The following is a 19,777-nucleotide window of genomic DNA, read 5'->3' on the forward strand; positions in this document are numbered from 1 at the left end:
TTCTGCCTGTGAGAGGATTATTTAGATTCAGGGAGGCCGCTCCTGAAAAAAAAAATGAGATCTTTTAGCTCGAGAAGGGATTTATTTATGTTATCTCATGGCCTGTGAACTTTTGTAACTTAACATTTAATTTAAGTGTTAAAAGTTAAGTAGCTTTCTTGGTTTTCTATTTCTTCCTTTAGCTTAGGCAAACAAATCTCTCCTATTCAGAGTGCACTGTACAAGTTAGTCAGGAGCGTGCTCTACTGTATGGAGAGAGAGAGAACTTAAGGAGTAATTATTCAAAGTCCAGAAATTAACTTGAGCTTGTTGTGGCTTCTCAGCAACTGTTTCTTCCTTCTAATTGTTGTGAAACCACTGCTGAGAGAGATCCATATAGTTGATATCCTCCTCTCTATTTTGGATGTATAAGGATGCCTCTGAAGCTAGAAGGGGTAATAGGCCGTTGTGATGGTGGTAGCACACTGTTTGCTAAATATTACTAACCATGTATTACAAATTATTTATTTTTATAGTAATAGAAAGTGTTCTTAAGCTTTCATTTGTGCTTACTGCTATTTTGTCTTTTTTTTTCTTACTAGGAAATTAAGAACGAAATCTCAGCCTTCTGGTCCTACAAGGAGTCTTCAACATACTTAATTTTTACTCTCCAGAGGCTTTTGTTGCACACTGTTCTGTTATTTGTAAACAATTTAGTAATGTTCTATTATTTGTAAACAATTTATTAAATAGTATCTTTTCATAAAAATAGGTATATAAAATTTCATATATAGGTATTTTAAGATATTTTAAATAAATTTGCTTATTTGACCTTTCTTAAATATATTTAAGTACTTTTATTTGATATTTTTGTTCTATATATGTAGCTCTCTATTTATTATCCTATATATATATATATATGCATGTATATGTGTATGTATATAGCATGATAAATCGCAGGCTTGGCAGAAGGAATGGAATATACACAGTCTTCTGAAATCACAGGACATGACTTTCATTTCCATTACACAACACCTTAATTTTCCATCTTCTTTTTATCGGAGCTACTGCTGACAGTGCCTATGTAACACTGTAGATATGAACATCTTTCAGATACTGCCAATACCTCTTTTTAAAAGAAAATGACTGAAAACTGGATAGACTTTTAACGTACTTTGTCAGCTATTCAGAATATATTTTTCTGAAGTAACCTGTGGTGCTCTTTATTCCACTGGACACTACATAAATGTCTTAAAAGAAACCTGTTATAAATTCGCTCAGTCCCAAAGTAGGATTAAATAAAAAATAGGATTTATTAAAAGAATAGAGGTAAGCAAACAGTGCTGGGTGCACCGGGAGTCTCTGCTCCACCAGGACGCGCACCAGTTACATCAAGTAGCTGATTTTTATGCTCCTAGACTAATACATATTCATTACTACTTCTAAAAAAAATAGGTTATTATAATTAGCTTCCAGGATCCAGTCCCTCCAACTGGAGCATGCGCATCAGTCTCCGGTGGTCCCTCTGGGGGTCTTAGGGGTCTTTCATGCTGAAGGCTCGTAGTCTTCCTCTCCAAGTTTTTTTTCTTGTCCTTCCCCTTTGTACTCCTTGGCAGCATGTCAAGTTTACACAGCGTCCCGTGCAAGTCTTCAGCTTCTTTTTTTTCTTCTCCTTAATCTCCTGGCCACCTGTCCAGATATCAGAGGCTTGCATAGTGTCCCATTCAGAAGCCATAACAGTCACTAGTTGTTAGCAGTTGTTCTGAAACCCCCAGACATCAAAGACTTCAAAGAAAAAAACATACAAACACAAATAGCTCTCTTATTGGCACTTCACGAGTAGTTAAAACATTCCTCATCAGCCATTCACAGGGACAGTCACACCTATAGCAGTGCTAAATCAATCACGAAGAAGACAAAAAAGGCTGTAACTGTTAGAAATAGGAGTTTGGAATAACAAAAGCAAACAGGTTCATAGATTTGAGGAATATTTTCTGAAGACTTGATAAATTGACTAGAATGAGGGGGAGACTGGGACACACTAGGAGAAACTACATCTGTGGTTCAGGAATTAAATTGCCAGTGCAGGACCCGGAGGCAGACAGGACTGCTCTTTATTGACACGAATTGTTAACACATTCCTCACAAACCTATATATGAGATGCAACTCCTTCAGAAACCTCTTAGTGCAGTTTAGTGCAGGAGGTATTTTTATGTCCTATAAAAACTTGTAAACCTCCTTTATCTTAGTGCAGGAGGTATCTTTTTTTATAATTTACTGATAGCACCTTAAAGGGCTTTCACAGTATTAACACGCTAGAGAAAGTATGTGGGAGAAACACTTTCCACAAACACAAGATTTTTGCCTATTAAAAGTAAACGACACAAACTGAAGCAAAGCAAGATTTGCTCATTGCAACTTTCTAATGCAAAGCTAAGTCTTGCTTCTAACAATTACAGTGTTACTGATACCAGAGAATACCATTTTAATATGAAAAACTAGTTACAGGAAAGCCTTATAGGTGAATAAATTGTTTTCTACTGACCTGGAGATAATTATATATATTTATTTTAATAAAAATGAATATATTGCTGGTGATAAATATATTTAAATAAACAGAAAGCAATATTCTGTTTGAAGGATACCTCTTCAAACCAGCAGAGAAAAATTTCTCTGAATTTCACAGATATTTAAGTTAAGGCAGGAAAGGTTTATTTTTTTTTGAAAATAAGATTCTGTATCAGCTGTGCTAAAATATGCAGCAGAATATGTTGCTGTTGTGTTGTCACATCTCGTACACAACACCTAGTGATGGTGAATACCTAACTGTGCAATCTCTATGTCTGTTTTTCTTAAGAAAACTGAAACACACATATGTAGCTTTTTAGCATCTGTCCCAATATCAGTGTAGAATTTTTTCTTTCATGTGTATTGTTTGGATATGTAATAATAAAAAGTGAGCCACCACCTGTTTTGTTGTTGTTTTCATTTTTTAATCTTACACTTAAAACTGTATAAACCTTTAAAAAAAAAAGTTTGTGAGCAGTTTACCCCATTCTTGTTGTCTTGGTTATACGTCAAAGGCAAACACAGGAGGAAGAAAAATATATATTGAAAATTTACATTTTAATGTATTATTACATTGAAAAGGTAATAAAGGAGTCAACCTCATTTTTCCTTAAATTATTCTTCATGTCACAGGTTTTTAGAACCACAGAATCATAGAATATCCCAAATTGGAAGGGCCCCCTAAGGATCATCGAGTCCAGCTCCTGGCACTACACAGGTCTACCCCAAAATTCAGGCCACGTGACTAAGAGCACAGTACAAACGCTTCTTAAACTCCAACAGGCTTGGTGCAGTGACTGCTTCCCTGGGGAGCCTGTTCCAGTGTGCAACCACCCTCTCGGTGAAGAACCTCATATCACAGAATCACAGAATCACAGAATTTCTAGGATTCTGCGATCTCATCCTGATGTCCAGCCTGAACCTCCCCTGCCTCAGCTTGACACCATTCCCTCAGGTCCTGTCACTGGTCTCTAAAGAGAACAGATTGGTGCCTGCCCCTCCACTCCCTCTCCGGGTACAGAACTGGCTGGAGGGCTGTGCCCAGTGGGTTGTGGTTAATTAAATCCAGCTGGCGTCCCATTACAAGTGGTGCCTCCCAGGGGTCGGTACTGGGGCCTATCTTGTTTAATACCTTTATTGATGACATAGAGCAGGGGATGGAGCGTACCCTCAGTAAGGTTGCAGATGACACTGTCGTGGTTCCGCTCGAGTGGGCAGCCGAGCTCCACCACAGCCGCTCTCTCACTCCCCCTCCTCAAAGAAGAATGGGGAGAAAATATGTGAAAAAGGCTCAAAGGTTGAGATAAGGACGAGAAAATCACACAGTAATTATTGTAACCGGCAAAACAGACTTGGCATAGGGAGATAGTAAGATTTATTGCTTATTGCTAACAAGCTAGAGAAGTGAAAACAAAGGAAAGAAACCAAAAGCACCTTCCCCCTCCATCCACCCTCTTCTACCTCCTCCCCCCGAGCGGCGCAGGGGAATGGGGGAATGGGGGTTATGCTCAGTCTACAGCACTTCTTCTCTGCCGCTCCTTCTCGGTCACTCTCGTCCCCTGTGCTGTGGGGTCCCACCCACGGGATGCAGTCCTTGACGAACTGATCCGGCATGGGCTTCCCACAGGCAGCAGCTCTTCCAGAGCTGCTCCAGATACGGGTCTGTACCATGGGGTCCATCCCTCAGGAGCAAACTGCTCCAACCTGGCTCCCCCACAGGCAGCAGCACCTGCCAGATCACCTGCTCCTGCGTGGTCTCCTCTCCACGGGCTACAGGTCCGGCCCGGAATCTGCTCCGGCAGGGGTCTTCCACAGGCGGCAGCCTCCGTCGGTGCAGGGCCACCTGCTCCACCGTGGTCTCCTCCACGGGCTGCAGCGTGGAACCCTGCTCCACCGTGGTACTCCATGGGCTGCAGAGGGACATCCGGCTTCACCATGGTCCTCACCACAGGCCGCAGGGGACTTCTGCTCTGGCACCTGGAGCACCTCTCCCCCTCCTTCTACACTGACCTTGATGCCTGCAAGGCTGTTCCTCACTCCCTTCACTCTCCCAGCTGCTGTGTGGCGCAGCGTTTTTTTTCCCCTGTCTTAAATAGGCTATCACAGAGGCGCAAAACAACATCGCTTATTGGCTCAGCTCTGGAAAACAATGGGGCCGTTCCCAAATATAGGGCAGCTTCTAGATCTTTCTCACAGAAACCACCCCTATGGCCCCCTGCTACCAAAACCTTGCCATGTAAACCCACGACAACCACAGGTGATGATTTGCTGCTGCTCTGAATAAGAGCCAGAAGACTCAAAACCACCCTATTTGGTCTCCCCACATAGCCGAAAAAACACCAGTTGAAACAGAGTTTTCTACCTCTCTCCTACAAATTTACATTCACATATCCTATGACTGACAAAATAAAAGGTGGGGCTCAGGAGGAACAGCCAGTGTTGGAAATGAAAAAAAGCAGCCCGTTTCTTCAGAGTCTTAAGCCTATGCTACTAGGAAAAAACAAAACAAAACAAAAAAAAAAAAAAAACAAAAAACCAAGAGGAGAGGAGAACAACAGCGGGAAATTTACCTATTCTCCAGGTGTTCAATTGCAAAGCCTCCTCTGGAGGATCAACAGCTGTGAATTCAGCGTGCTTAGGAGAAATCAGATCTACGTCTGAACCACAACTATTTCAGTAGCATCACTAACTTATGTTACTCTGAAGAAGCAGTCAGCACCCTTTCTATGTTAGGAAATAGCTGAACAGAGTCTGTTATTCACAGGAATTATTCAGGCAGGCTTCTTTAGGAAGGCTGGGTTTCACTAGAACATTCCTAGCCTGTAAGCCTCATGGCATCACCTTTCATCTTGACTGCTAAACCTCCTTGCTCCCTACTATCTTCTTTGCCAAGATACAGCTGTCCACATTTACTTTTCCTACTTGGCTGGACTGAATTTAAGAAGGGATCTTGCAACTCTTCCTCTTGTTTGACACTTAATCATCACACCAAATGAAAACTATTTGCCTTTCACCCTTTATTTCAGCCCTTCTTTCCTAGTGCTCATTCAAAATTGGGAAAAAAATAGTCTACCAAGTCGGGGTTTTTGGATTTGATAATAAATCTGCACACTGGTAAGTCACCAAGCACTTCAATACTGTTTGAAATAGTCTCTACATTAATAGAAAAGGAATTCCTCAAACACGCTGCTGCCACTTACCTTTAGTATAGTCGTTGGATGCGATGGAGCTGTATTTCTTGCTTCCGCCTGCACTGTAAGGCTTTCTTTCCTTGTAAGGTTGTTTACTGCCCTTGCTTCTGCATTGCTCACATGAAGAGCCATCTGGAGGATGGGATTCTTCCTTCTTCTCCCGCGTTATCTTCTGGAAACAAAGATCTAAGTGTTCCAAGGAGCCTTTCACTTTCCTGGTGTTTCTCCTTTTTCTTCTTTTTCTTCTCCTTTTTCTTCCTTTGCTTACGCTTGCGATTGGCATTGTCAAAGTGGAGCGCACAGAAACACAAATCCTGAAGTCTGAAAGAAACATGCAAGTTTAAAAGAAAAAAAAAGATGTGGCACTTGTTGCCTATATGAAACTTTATTTATTTTACCACAGGTGATGATTTGCAGCATGTCAGCTATTTTGTGGTGCTTTGTGCACACGCAACTTTAAATGCAGCAAACTTAAGCCCTCAGATTGAAGGACCATAGGTCCTGGTTTGTACACAGATCATTAACAATGGCTAGCTCTGGAATACGTGCAAGCAGAAAAAAACTTTTAACCTAATCCAGAATGGTGTACGGATGTGATTCGAACTATGTGGTCCAAAGCTAGTGCTCTGACACAATTCAGCAATAGCTTTCCTATCTTCACTGATCAACCTAACAACATGATCCCCAGCCAGCTGATGCTATCTAAATAACTTAGAAACTACCAGAAAAAAAAAAAAAAAAAAAAAAAAAAAAAAAAAGGAAGACATGAGAAGCACCCAGAAAAGAATTAGGATAAAAAATGCGGAGTATGCTGGAATCCTTGCTTACTTGGAATCCTTCTCTCCATGTTTATCCTTGGACTTCTTTTTCTTCTAGAACTTGTGATATTTTTGCCTTTTTTTCACCACCTAAAAGCTCCTTTTCTATCTTTCTGTCTTTCCTTTCTATTTCACTTTCACTACCTTCTGCACGGGTATATTGTCTTTTTCTGTTTCCTTCTGTTTCATTTTTCTGGCGACAGTTCTCCAAATGAGCTGACACAGGTGGAAGCGCATGTCTTTCACGAGAATGTCTTCTGGAATGTTGCTGAGGTACCGAGCAACGATGCAAGTCTGCTCGGGGTGTGTTAAAGCGACGTCCATCTTCATCTCTCAAGAGGGAACCGTGAGGCCATCCACTTTTGTAATGATAATGCTTATGTGACCTGCCGTAGTAAGTTGCAGTCCATTTGTCAAAGGCTGCATCGCCGTGAGAGAATTTTCTCTCTCTACTGTCTCCTGTCGCATGAGGTGAATAGTAATCATTGTAATAGCTACATCTTTCCCATCTCCGTGCTTCATCTCGATAGTATCTTTCTCTGCTCCAACTTCTTTCCCCTTTGGATCGGTAACATCTATTGCTACCTTGTTCTGATCTTCCTCCGCTGCCAGATCTGTACTTGGAATATTTGACTGCTCTTCTGCCATTCTCAGGGCTGTTTCTTTCACCAGGGAAAGATCTGTACCTGCTTCGCTCCCAGTGCTCCTGCTTGTGAGCTTTTGCTCAACAACTTCTCTGAGAACACCTCCTCTTGCTGGAAGGACCATCTTTTTGCTCCTGTTTTGAGTCTTCTTCTCTTCTGCATCACAATGTCCTCTCTTTCTTCGGTAATGCTCTTTGTCAGGTTTTTTAGTGTCATGTATCTTTCTTTATAATGTTTTTTTGTTTGTTTGTTTGTTTTTCATGTGCATGGTGTCCTCTTCCCAGTTTTCTATCACCAAGTTCTTCATTTGGTTTAGAGGACTGGCTTTCCACAACTTTATCCAGCTTTGAAATAGACGAGTCATTAAGTCATTAACAGGTAGGTAGTTTTCAGCTATGTCCTTTGTGTAATACACAATAAATGTTTGTTCATTGTCTTTTGTATTATAAAAACAAGGAGTTCTGTTTGAGGAGCAGGACTTGTGAGAGCTCCCTGCTGAAGTAAGGAGCTGTATAATACTTGGCTAGACACTGAAAGTTCTTTTGCTTAATGTAACAAAAAAAAGAACCCCCTCCCCTTCTCTCCTTCTGCATCTCAGTTGCCTCTTTTGTTCAAAGACACTGCTGCAAAGCTCATGTAACCACCTCCTGATAAGTTGCTAAAGTGGTGTATCAACATCTTGCCTTCCTGTCTCACGCTGGGCCAACATGACCAAATAATAAAAAAAAAAAGTTGAACCACAACGCCGAGGAAGACCACGGCCTTCATCTTCACGACCACCAGAGGGACAGAGACGACCCCCTAGCAACAGTGCGCGCAGTCGCAGAATATACCAGGATGTGCTGCGTAATCCCGGAATTACCAAAATATAAAAAGGGACCCTGGCGGGGGTGAGGTGCGCGCCGTTGGCGGAGCCGAGACTCCCCGGCCGCCCAGCGCTGTTTTGCTTGCTGTTGCTTACTCAATAAACTCCTTTCTATTATTAATGCAATGCTCTCTGAAAATTTATTAAGGGGGCAACTTACAACACTTTGTACCTTGGCATTTATGTGTAATAGCTAAGCATGACCGGAGTGACTCGCCGAGACGGTCGGCTCTGGGGCGGACACGTTGTGCAGCGGAGCGGGGGATCGAGGCGGGCAGGGCACCGAGGCCACCCGAGGCAGCCGGCAGGCGCCGGCAGCCCTCGCGAGGGAGGCTGCCGAGCTGTGGGGGGAGCCGGCAGCGGCAGCGGCGGGCCGTTTACGTCGGGCGTCGCCGCCATTTCGCGGCCACTCGCCGAGGCGATCGGCTCGGGGGAGGCGCGTTGTGCAGCTGAGCCGGGGATCGAGGCGGGCAGGGCTTGTTTCCCGGCACCGAGGCCACCCGAGGCCACCCGAGGCAGCCGAGGGAGCCGGCAGGCGCCGGCAGCCCTCGCGAGGGAGGCTGCCGAGCTGTGGGGGGAGCCGGCAGCGGCAGCGGCGGGCCGTTTACGTCGGGCGCCGCCGCCATTTCGCGGCCACTCGCCGAGGCGATCGGCTCGGGGGAGGCGCGTTGTGCAGCGGAGCCGGGGATCGAGGCGGGCAGGGCTTCCGCCTCCCCTCCCCCCCGGAAAATCGCTTTTTCTGTAAAATCGGTGACAGGTTTTCAGAACTCCAGTGTCACACTGCGAGAAACACTCTGTAGGCAGTAACATAGGCTCAGGCGAGGATCTCCGTCAGTGAAGTAGCATTTTTATTCGCGGTTGCAATGGCGGGCGTCCCACAAGCAGGAGCGCACCTACTAGTCACATCGTACAGTTTATATCCTTTATTTCCCGACGACCGGGAGCCTCCTGTTTCCCCATTGTCTGGGTAATCCAGGTTCACAACCTATCCGATGCTTCACAGACAATACATGGCTTTCAGTTGCCAGCCTGTTACTTTTCCAATTTCTTTTGACTTTTTGTGCTCTTTAAAGGGGTAATGTTTCTTCACTTATCTGACTTGACACCGTGATTTTCGAGTTCAAGTTTGTATTTATTTATTTATTTATTTTTTGTAAGGAGATGTACCAAGCTGTCTTTTTTTACTAAAAATTGTTTCATCAGCACATTTCTCTATCTTCTTAAGCCTATACTAGTAGGGAAAAACAAAACAAAACAAAACGGAACAAAAAACAAGTGCAAGAATAGCAGGGCTCCTCAGTCTACATCATGTGGTTGCTTTTTCCAGGTGAAAAAGCAGGGCCATAAGTGGCAGTACACTAAAGCCCTGGCATGTTGAGATCCAAGAGGAGAGACGTTTGGCCCTCCTTTTCACTCCTGGGAACCACATACCTCAAAACCCACAGACGATGGGCTATATCTCAGAGAAATCTTGGGAAAGGAGAGCATGAAGAGCATGTTTGCAAATTTATTTCTCCCTGGGCTTCTTCTGTTTCTCCAAGAAATATGAGTTTGAATATAACTTTGGCAGCAGTACTTCTGGTGTTTTGCACCTACCACATTTAAAACTCCTACGAAAAACTGAAAAGTTAGACTAAAAAGCAGCTCTTTCCGTTCTACTTTGTAAAGTTGCATGTTTTCCTCATGCAAAACAACAGGGGAATGTAAGCTAGAAACGGAAATGCTGAATGTAAAACAAAACAAAACAAACCTCAGCCCTCCAGGACAAAAGCCAATAACTGCTACAAAGTCCTTTTTAAAATGCTGATTAGGTTTCAAGGTGATACCGCTTTAAATAAGCGTAATTGTGTGTCCATAGGCAGAAGCTGAATAACGACAGGACGAACTTCTATACTTCATGTTTTGTTACTGTCTTACTGTAGCACACGGGGACTTGTTACCTTTAGGGAAACCACTAACCTAATGGAGGGTTTAAAACATAAGCTAGTTTGTTATACCAAAATGCCTGAGAGAACATAAAGTGCTTTCAGATTTCTAGCACGCCTTGATTGCTATCCATTAGACTTCAGACACGTTAAACAAAACACAGTAAATAAGAAAACTCCTAGTCCCACAGCTGGCAAATTGTGTGCAGAGGTTGTAATTAGAACTTTTTTCCCTCGACATTTTACATTTAAGATTGATTTTAAATCCATTCTATACACACTTTCCATTCCTGAAAAAACAATACGCAAACCTGAAAAATGCATTTACATGAGAAATGAAGATGTCCTTGTCCGATTGGAAGACTAAGGTGACAGCTCCTGGGCTCAGGGATTTTCAGATATGCTCCCATCTTCACCAGTGACAGCTCCTTTTTTCGGATTGAAAGGGAAAATGTTTCAGCAACACATTGAAAACATACTTAAGGGACAAGAAACAAAATCAAGACTGCAGTGAGAAGGAGAACAGAAAAACAGTACTGGGGAAAAAAAAAAAAAAAAAAAAAAAAAAAGAGAAAGGACCTTGATCTTTATACTGACCAATGAGATAAGCCTTACACATTTTTAAGTTTATTTTTGACAACTGATTGAGGCGTTACCAGGTATTAAGTACGATTCAAGAGCAAATATTAACGCTAGAAAGAAGAAATCCGATCCACCACCACTTTTTCAAAATACATCCATTTCTAATGTGGAGATAACGTCTCTCTGACAAGGTAGTAGAAAAACTGTAAATACCAACAGAGCTTCCTCTCCCGATGTTCCATATACATACCGATGCTGTTCCTACACCTACACTCTGAGCATAAATTTATGTTGACATGAGTATCGGGTGTTACTGTGTTACTCCTCTCTTTGTTTGCCTTGAGAGACACACCTCTTGTCCACTGAAAAGTAAACTCAAGATTCCAGACCAGTAAGACAGTTGCTATCCCCCCATTCAGAGTTCTGCAGCAGCACTGTTCAGATGTGTTTAGCAGTCTCTTTAGAAAACGTTATCACTTAGGACCTGCTTCTCAGTAGGTACACGTTTGGCCTCCGCTTAGCAGAGAGTCAATCCCAGCTTAAGCTTTCGTACAAGAGCCCCTTCACGAAACGGAGTTGAACCCTGACATAACTGAGTTTAACCTTTAACCTTGAAGCTTCCTTAAAGAAGAAAGCAGCACCCAGGCCAGGAAATAGAAATTAATCGTCACTTTACCCTGAAACGCACGGAAAGCCACTGAGCTATTCTGTGCTGGCAGGATTGCTGCCAGGCTGGCTGACGAGGCGGTGGGCAGCTCCCTGGGGCCACAGGTCCTGTCACACGGGGCTGCCGGATTCAAGTTTTGGATTATTTCAGGAAATCTTTTTCCCTAGAAACAGTAGCTACTAGTAATGCTTTAATTGGTTTGCCAGCACAACCTTTACCCTGTTAGAAATGCCGTTGACTTCTACCTTTATGTAGCATACGTAGTATCCTGAGCGACAGTTGATACCATGATGCACCAGCACCGCATATAAGGTGTACAGGAGTGGTTCTCCAATTGACTGCGACACATAGGCTCGAAGGTCGAAATACTCAGGATATTTTACCTCCTAAAGAGAGACCATGAAGATAGAAAAAATATCCCAGAGTACTTCGTGGACTAGCCGGAGAAAAACACTTCCAAAAAACACAGTCTAGAATTACATTAATATATTTCTTGAGACACAAAAATTATCTCGGACCATATTACATACCTGTCCTGTGTGTCTATGATCTTCAGAAGTAAGCAATGGCAATTTAAGCCTCTTGCGGGGAGTTTCTTTGTGCTGCCTTCCTTCTGTGTCTGGACATACAGGGAACAGTCTGAAAATACACACCAGCAGGAGTCAGGAAGTGGATCTGAGTGCAGGAAGGGTTTCTCTTCTCCACCCTCTCTCCAAACGGAGAGACCAGGGTCGTGGAAATCTAAAGAACCATGCACATGACTCGCAGCTGCTGGGATAATGATCAGCATTTAATCACCAAGAAGATCTCAACACTGGAAGGTGCACACAGGCGCACTTACACAAGAGGTTTGAGGCCTTGGAGCTTGAGAGACTGGTGGGAGAGGATGTGTCTGAAAGTCCACCCAGGAGGTTGCCTAGGGCGAGGAAGTTGACTCCACACCTTAAGACTGCCTCCACCAAGACAGAAAGAAGGGTAATCATTGTAGACAACTCCCTTCTCATGGGATCAGAGGGCCCCTATATGTCGGCCAGACCCTGCCCATAGGGAAGTCTGCTGCCTCCCTGGGGCCCAGGCCAGGGATGCTGCCAGAAACCTTCCCAACCTGGCTCGCCCCTCTGATTACTGTCCTCTATTGATAGTCCAGGCTGGCAGTGATGAAATTGCTGAGAGAAGCCTGGAGGCTATCAAAAGGGTTTTCAGGGGACCGGGGCGGTTAGTAGATGGAGCGGGAGTACAGGTGGTGTTTTCCTCCATCCCTGCAGTGCAAGGCAGGGGTACAGAGTGGGTACTCCCACGTGCCCAGTGATGGGACGAGGGGGAATGGGCTAAAGTTACGCCAGGGGTGGTTTTATTGGATATTAGGACAAACATCTCTACTGAAAGGGTTGTTAGGCACTGGGGTGGGCTGCCCAGGGAAGTGGTTGAGTCACCATCCCTGGAGGTCTTCAAAAGATGTTTAGATGTAGAGCTTAGTGATATAGTTTAGTGGCAGACTTGTTAGTGTTAGGTCAAAGGATGGACTCGGTGATCTTGGGGGTCTCTTCCAACCTCAATGATTCTGTCATTCAGTACCAGGGCCGGTTCTCTTCGATATCTTTATCGATGATCTGGATGAGGGGATTGAGTGCACCCTCAATAAGTGTGCAGACGACATCAAGTTAGGTGCAACCAGCACCTGACTTCAGAGCAATCTGAGCAACCAGCTCTGACTTCAGAGCTGATCGCACTTGCAGCAGCCCACCGGACTGAGACCTTCTGAGAGGTAGGATCCTATAAAGCATGCCACACAAGCACAAGAGCATAAGGCCACTCTAACAAATCCTTTACATCTCACCTGCCAGGAGACTCTTTTGCCTTTGTTTCCTCCTCTGCTTCTTCCTTCGCTTCAGCTGTGGCCAATGTGCTTGGAGAAAGTCTCCTTTGCGCAAGTTTTAATGTATGAAGAAGAGACGCTGTAAACACAAAAGGAGAAAACCTCTCAGCACATCAGGCACAGATCTGCTCTGCAATGTTATAAGCTAGCTGAGGTATCCCTGTGATTCCTTCTGAGACCTGTTTTCTAGAAGACTGCAAGCCCTTCCTGACTCCAGATCCCATCTGACCTTTGATACCCACAGTGCTGCATTACTCCTTTTGCTGTGATCTTTCTGCTGCAGCAGCAAGTCCATCCCCTCTGAACAGCGGGGGTTTTGCGGGGACACACATTTTGGTGCCTAACAATCTCTTTTGGGGCAACGATTTCTTGGAGCGGCATAAATGGTTTTTCTACACAGGCTTTCTATCCTGGTGCATTCAACTCAAGCACGTTATATCTGTGATATTCATGAGGAATTAAGAATGAGGAGTTCCCAGCCTTAGAGGAGAACCAAAGTTTTGGCACAGCTTGGCAACCTTTGTGCATTCTTCTCGACACAATTTTTCTCATCAAATGACAACATGGTGATTCAAAGCGGTATGCCCAGCCCCTCAGTCTCCCACAACTCAAGACGGAGTTTGTTATTCACAGTGCTAGCGGACTTGCCGAACACTGACTCCCTCCTGCACAAACAAACCCATAAAATGGAAGAGAGGCACCCTTTGGCACGTAATGCAGGGGAAAAACATACTTCAGCACTATCTTGTTCAAAATGTGTCCCTTGAGACTTACCAGGAGGGTAAACAGAGGCATACAGCGTGCCTCTGCTATCCCAGGCATCTCCCTGTAACCTGAGTCCCAAGCACCCCCCAGCGAGGACAACAGGGAAAGGCACAAACCTCCACCAGCAATCAGTCATTAACGTTACCTTGTGCAGTAAGTATCTCTTCCTCTGCAAGACGCTCCCTAGCAAGCCGAGGTACCGCCTTAATCTCAAACCTGGAAGTAGGAAGAAGGCACCGTTCTGTGAAAAGGGCTCCTTTGCCAGATTAATGTCAAGGTATCCGTGGAGAGTCCAACACATGCCCTAAAGCATTCAAACTGAGCAGTGCTGGCCTCAGAACAGCTCAGCAGCCCCTCGCTAGACAGAGGTTTGGGTTTTTACTTTGCCTCAGTGCTCCTGTGTCGTCCTGACACAAGAAAGCATTTCAGAGTTCCTTTGATTGACACGAGTTTCACCAAAGACATGGAAACATCACAGGCAGGGGACAAGCATAGATCTGGTCCGTGTTCCACCTGCTAAGAGATCCTGTCCATGTTGCATTCAAAACAACAGAAACATTAGGATCTTACTTCTTTTAGATATTTTGGCAGTTTTAACCACATAAAAGAGAAGAAGCAGATGAAACATTAGGTGAGTTGCTTCAATGCGTCTGCAGAGCAAACCAGTTGCCCCTGACTGGAGTAATGGTAAAATGCAGAACACGGTCAGTAACTGAGGGTGATGCGTAAGCCCAAGCTAAGCAAAAGCAAGGACAAAATTAACTGCAAAACAGTAGTTTGAAAGAGCACTACCAATCATGAGCTGAGCACGTGTGAGTGCGCGCAGAGCAGGGCTGCAGGAACAAATATACTTACTGAGGGAACAGGTGGGCACGGCCAAAATGGCTTGGGAAGAGGGCAGTTTCTTCGTCCAGTCTGACCAACTTTTTCTGCAGCAGGGACAGAAACATCTGACATGAGTCCAAGGAAAAGAGCTCAACATTCACAGAGGCCTTTCTGTAGCTCCAGGAATTCACTGCCTCTCAGCAAACTTCTGGACAAGTGCCTCAGCCAGTTAAAACACACTGCACAGCACATGATCTGCTAGGGTGAGGAACGCTGCCAACCTTTTCACAAGGACCGTAGTTAACAGCCTCAGCCTGTGAACAAGTCAATGGAGCAAACACAAGGGAAGGCCCGTCATGAGCCTCGGCTTCCAGCTGCTGCTTTCAGTGGGGTCGCTTGCTTTAGCTATTCCTGAATGCAGCGCAAATGGGTCAGAGCTGGTGTTATCCCCAGAGTTTTTCCACAGGAGTCAGAGGATTGCGTTGGCAGTGTGGAGGAACACGGAGACCAGAGCTTTTCTGCTGGGACAGGAGAACTACACCAACAGCCTGCCTGCATCCAAAAGGGCCTGGTGTCCTTGTGCCTCAGCCTCACGCCCGCAACGGGGGGAACATCATCAGCCTAGCCGTTGCTTTGGCTTCTTTCCTATTTATGGCGAGGCCCTTCCAGTGCTATCCTTTGCCCAGCAACGATACGACTGCACGCATTGCCAGCAGTCATACAGCAAATAAAAGAAAGAAAACAGAAAGCTCTCACTGCGATGGACTGTGCCTAGCTCCAGCGTCCTGGCAGCTCACAGCTGCCAGCAGGGCTCAGTGCCCCCACCCTTTGATGGGGCTTCAAACCCTCTCTAAGTAGGACTGCAGAAACAATAAACTTACAGCAATCAGCTTCTCTACCACGTATGTGGACTTGTTGAGACTGTGTAAAAACCCTTCAGAAAACGTCATTTTCACTCTTTGCCCTCGGATAGCAAGAGTGCCAAAATCCTTTAAGGTGAAGTCCGTGTCCTCCCTATTTGTGAGGATGCGGTAGAAGTATTGCAAGGTCTCCTCCAAACAGCTCTGCACTATTTCCTTGCTGTACGGGACGTTCAGGCGCATATTCTCATAGCTCAGCACCACTATCTTCATATCATCTGGAAAAAATGAGGAACAATGCAACTTGCACTGCAGTTGAACAGATTCAAACAAAGTGCCAGGAGCTTCCAGCTAAAACATGCTGCTGTAACTGCTGTAGTCTAAGCCTTGTACGACTCCTTAAAGCAGCTGATGTATGCCCCCCCTCAAGAGAAACTGAAATCACTCCATCAATGTACCAAGTGCACAGCTGTGACTCCTCAGCCCAGAGACAGGACCCAGTGACCTCAGCCGTCTGCGGAACACAGGAGGAGGAGGCAAAAGGAATGCGGCTGGTTCCCATGCAAAGAGCCCAGGCTCAGTGCACGCCTGGTCTGGGGAGACCTGCCTCGCACTGAGACAGGCAAGCACAAGAACTCTTCCAGACAGTTCTGGATAGTCCCTGTGGCCTTCAAAACTCAGGAACAAATGTCTCTGCTTTTGGTACCAATGCCCTTTACCCCAGGGCTGCCTGACAGAAGTTCCTATTATCCAGGAGAAGCTGGGAGTCATTGGAAAGAGAAGACCCACCCCAAATGAAGCACCAAGCTCTTAGTGCTGCGCAGGTCTCATCCATGGCACACAGTAGCCAAAGCAATGGCAGCAGTTGACAGAAATTACAGCAAATCTGGCCATTGATGGGTTTCTATGCCAGCCATCTCTTCTCTCTCTCAGGGCCTTCTGACGGCATCTGAGTTGCCTATCAGCACTTCTAAACAGCAATCGGCATAACCCCTTAATATATGTACACATGGGAAAACAAGACTTTAATTGGTATTCTTACCAGGAACACGTACACAACGGTGTTTCAGGTTACGAATCTGTCCAAGAGTCTTGGACAGTGAAAACACAGGTCTCCGAAATGTGAACACCTGGCCATTTTCAAAAGATAGCCATTTTTTAATATGGAATGTCCCCAGTCCTGTTACAGTGACGGCCCGAGGCTGGTAAAGAAAAGAAGGGGAAGCATGTTTAAGTTGGAAAACAGAGTGAGGACTTGTGACATCTTGCAACGGGGTGCCCTGTGCCCTGCCCACTCCCAACGCGGCATGGGGTAAGCTGGGGGAGCTGGGAAAGCTCATGAGAAGACCCACATACTCGGGGCATTTTCTCTCCTTCCTTTGCCCCTCAAGAAAATGCGCGGTGAAGTAAAGCAGGTGGAGGAGGTCTAGCCCATCCTTCAGCTAGGTCCCTTCCAGCAATTGGGGTTAACCCTGGAAGCATCCCCAGCTGTCTGTTTGCTCTCTCCACTCTGAGAGCGAAGAACAGCGAAGCCCCAGCAAGTTCTGAACACATTTTCCTACCGTTTTGTATCTTTGATATAAATATAAATACTTGATTTTCTGTTGGGTTGGTTTCAATTATTACAATTATTTCAATTTACAGAGAAGCTGGTCTTTAGCACGCTTGGGGCACATCTGTATGTGCCAGTGCGGCTCTGGGAAGAGCAATGGCACTTGCTGGCACAGGGCTGCCAGGACTTCCTGAAGCCGTGGGGTGAGGGGAGGGGTAGGGTGCAGTCCCACCTTCGTCATCATGAGCAATTGCCGAACCTGCTTGGACACACCACCCCAAATTGTGATGACATCTGGAAAGCAAGGGAAGGACATGTCAAGCTCAAAGTCAGCAAGTCCATGGCCCATCAGCACATTTCTTTACAAGGCATTTGCAGATGCAGGTGTGATCTAACACAGCTCCCAGGATGAATCCATCTGTGACTCTGGATGAATTTTTGACTGATACCAGTCTAACAGCTCTGCCACGTCCCAGGAAAGGTCTGCAGCTGCAGGAGCTCTTAAAAGCGTTTTGGACAAGGGAATGCAGCCTGTAGGCATCTGAAATGGGAGGGCCTCTCTTAGCCCTAAGCCTTTTCTGAGAGCCATGAGGCACAGGAGGCTGCAGCAGGAAGAAGCCACAGGCAGGGAGGGGCTCAGCCCCTTCATGAGAGGCCTTGCTGAAATGCTGACAAGTCAGCAGATCTCCTCCTGACACGTGTATTTCTGGCAGTTTCTTGGGAGCCCATCAGGAACTGCAGGAACCTCAGCCTTCTTCCAACCGTGCACGCATCTTTCCCTTCAGAGACAGATCTCCACGTGTGACCCATCAGCAAGCGGAACCCGGCCACAGGACTGCCACCACGGGCAGGGCACGACGCCACACACACAGCACCCTTGGGGCCTCCCCCGCAGACAAGAACCTCGCTTTCCACAATTTGTAGAGTTCGTATCAGTCTATAGCTACACTCATAAGAGGTCCCAAATGCCTTACCGTTGACAGAAAGCTTCTTGAGTGTGGGAAACGTGACCTTGGTGCAGCCCTCAACCTCACTGCAGCGCTCAATGTTGGTGATTAGCGCTTCCAAGTTTGTCATGATCCTGCTTTGGGTCAGCACGTCAGGCTAGAGAGTGAAAGATCTGTGATGTTTCCTCCCTTTTTGATGCCCTCTGTGCTTCACCAAATAGCTCCTGCACCGTCCTACGCCTCCCTTTGTCCTCTGAGACTCTGAGCTACAGGAGAGACTTCTCGTGTCCTCCAGAGAAAACTGGATGCAAGAGCCTCCTTCAACGCCCGAGCTCACTAAGGCGATGACAGAAAGGGCCTGGCACGCTGTGGCATAAGGGGAGCTGCCATTGTGATGCGGAGGTGTCCCTCTGTGACCCGTGCTCAAGTCAGAGGGGTGCAGGGCCACTCCTTAACACAGCCCCTGCGGCCCAGCCACCTCATTGGGCCCTGCAGCAAGAAGGGGGCTGCATGTTAGGGAACTGCTCCCCCATACACACGCCCTCTCCTCACTCCCCAACGAGGCTGTGAGACAGGAAGAGCCTCTGCGATGTCACCAAAAGGAGGACAGAAACTCTGTTAGTAAGGAAAGCGGCTGGGTTCACAGGACTAATGGCATAATAATAATAATAATAATAATAATAATAATAATAATAATAATAATAATAATAATAATAATAATAAACCTGCTTTTTGACTCTCCTTCTCTTCACTAGGAGCATGTTCCCTCTTGCTTTGGTAATGCTCTTTCTCAGTGTTTTTCGTTTCGTCCTTTGTACCTTGGCATCTCTCTGCAATAGCTGAGGAGGAAAGGTTTTTAGAGCTACATTCAGTGTCACACTTGAGAGAGGAAGTTTGCCGCAATTTCTCACCAGGCTCAGAAGACTCTTTGCCGGACAAAACGTTTTCTTTTGAAATGAGGTCACGTTCTTTTGATCTTCTTGGTTTCTCCTTGTCTCCACCATCATCACATTGGTACTGTGCGAGGTATTCATCCTTCCCAGTAGATTTCGGAGGATCCGCGACACTGCACAGAATAAAATCACATTTCTTACTTCTGCTGAAGGACGTGAAGATTAAGAGTAAAACCTTCCAAAGGCAAACAAACAAACAAAAACCTCCGGACTACAGGAACACTCGCAAAGATATGCCATTTAGAAACCTCTCCTGCGATTAGGACACCTTCTCCAGCTCCCAGAGAAAGTGCTTTCTCCCCTCTTGCTTCTGAAGCCATTGCACTAAAAAAGCAAACGCATCTGTCTCCCTCCACATGCTGCTGCTCTGAATAAGAGCCAGAAGATTCAAAACCACCCTATTTGGTCTCCCCACATAGCCGAAAAAACACCAGTTGAAACAGAGTTTTCTACCTCTCTCCCACAAATTTACATTCACATATCCTGTGACTGCAAAAATAGAAGGCGGGGCTCAGGAGGAACAGACAGTGTTGTAAATGAAAAAAAGCAGCCCGTTTCTTCAGAGTCTTAAGCCTATGCTACTAGGAAAAAACAAAACAAAACAAAAAAAAAAAAAACAAAAAACCAAGAGGAGAGGAGAACAACAGCGGGAAATTTACCTATTCTCCAGGTGTTCAATTGCAAAGCCTCCTCTGGAGGATCAACAGCTGTGAATTCAGCGTGCTTAGGAGAAATCAGATCTACGTCTGAACCACAACT

General features: G+C 45.5%; 1 protein-coding gene and 1 long non-coding RNA gene across 2 annotated transcripts; both read right to left on the reverse strand.

Annotated features, from left to right (window-relative positions):
* Positions 1 to 278: 278 nt before the first annotated feature.
* On the reverse strand, positions 279 to 2,495 carry LOC137849080 (uncharacterized). The gene is made up of 3 exons (XR_011091659.1): positions 1,150 to 2,495; positions 636 to 1,107; positions 279 to 417 (listed from the first exon to the last, which is right to left on the reverse strand). It is a non-coding gene; the product is annotated as an uncharacterized lncRNA (long non-coding RNA).
* A 6,385-nt stretch (positions 2,496 to 8,880) lies between these two features.
* Positions 8,881 to 18,195, reverse strand: LOC137849084 (coiled-coil domain-containing protein 81-like). The gene is made up of 10 exons (XM_068668559.1): positions 18,093 to 18,195; positions 17,351 to 17,412; positions 16,609 to 16,768; positions 15,588 to 15,844; positions 14,737 to 14,810; positions 14,027 to 14,097; positions 13,078 to 13,195; positions 11,771 to 11,879; positions 11,459 to 11,626; positions 8,881 to 9,051 (listed from the first exon to the last, which is right to left on the reverse strand). Exons 1-10 carry the CDS (start codon positions 18,193 to 18,195, stop codon positions 8,881 to 8,883), a joined length of 1,293 nt encoding a protein of 430 aa, XP_068524660.1.
* Between the last annotated feature and the right edge of the window lie 1,582 nt (positions 18,196 to 19,777).

The sequence above is a fragment of the Anas acuta genome, unplaced genomic scaffold (assembly GCF_963932015.1).
Source record: "Anas acuta unplaced genomic scaffold, bAnaAcu1.1 SCAFFOLD_54, whole genome shotgun sequence".
In the NCBI taxonomy this organism is placed as follows: domain Eukaryota; kingdom Metazoa; phylum Chordata; class Aves; order Anseriformes; family Anatidae; genus Anas; species Anas acuta.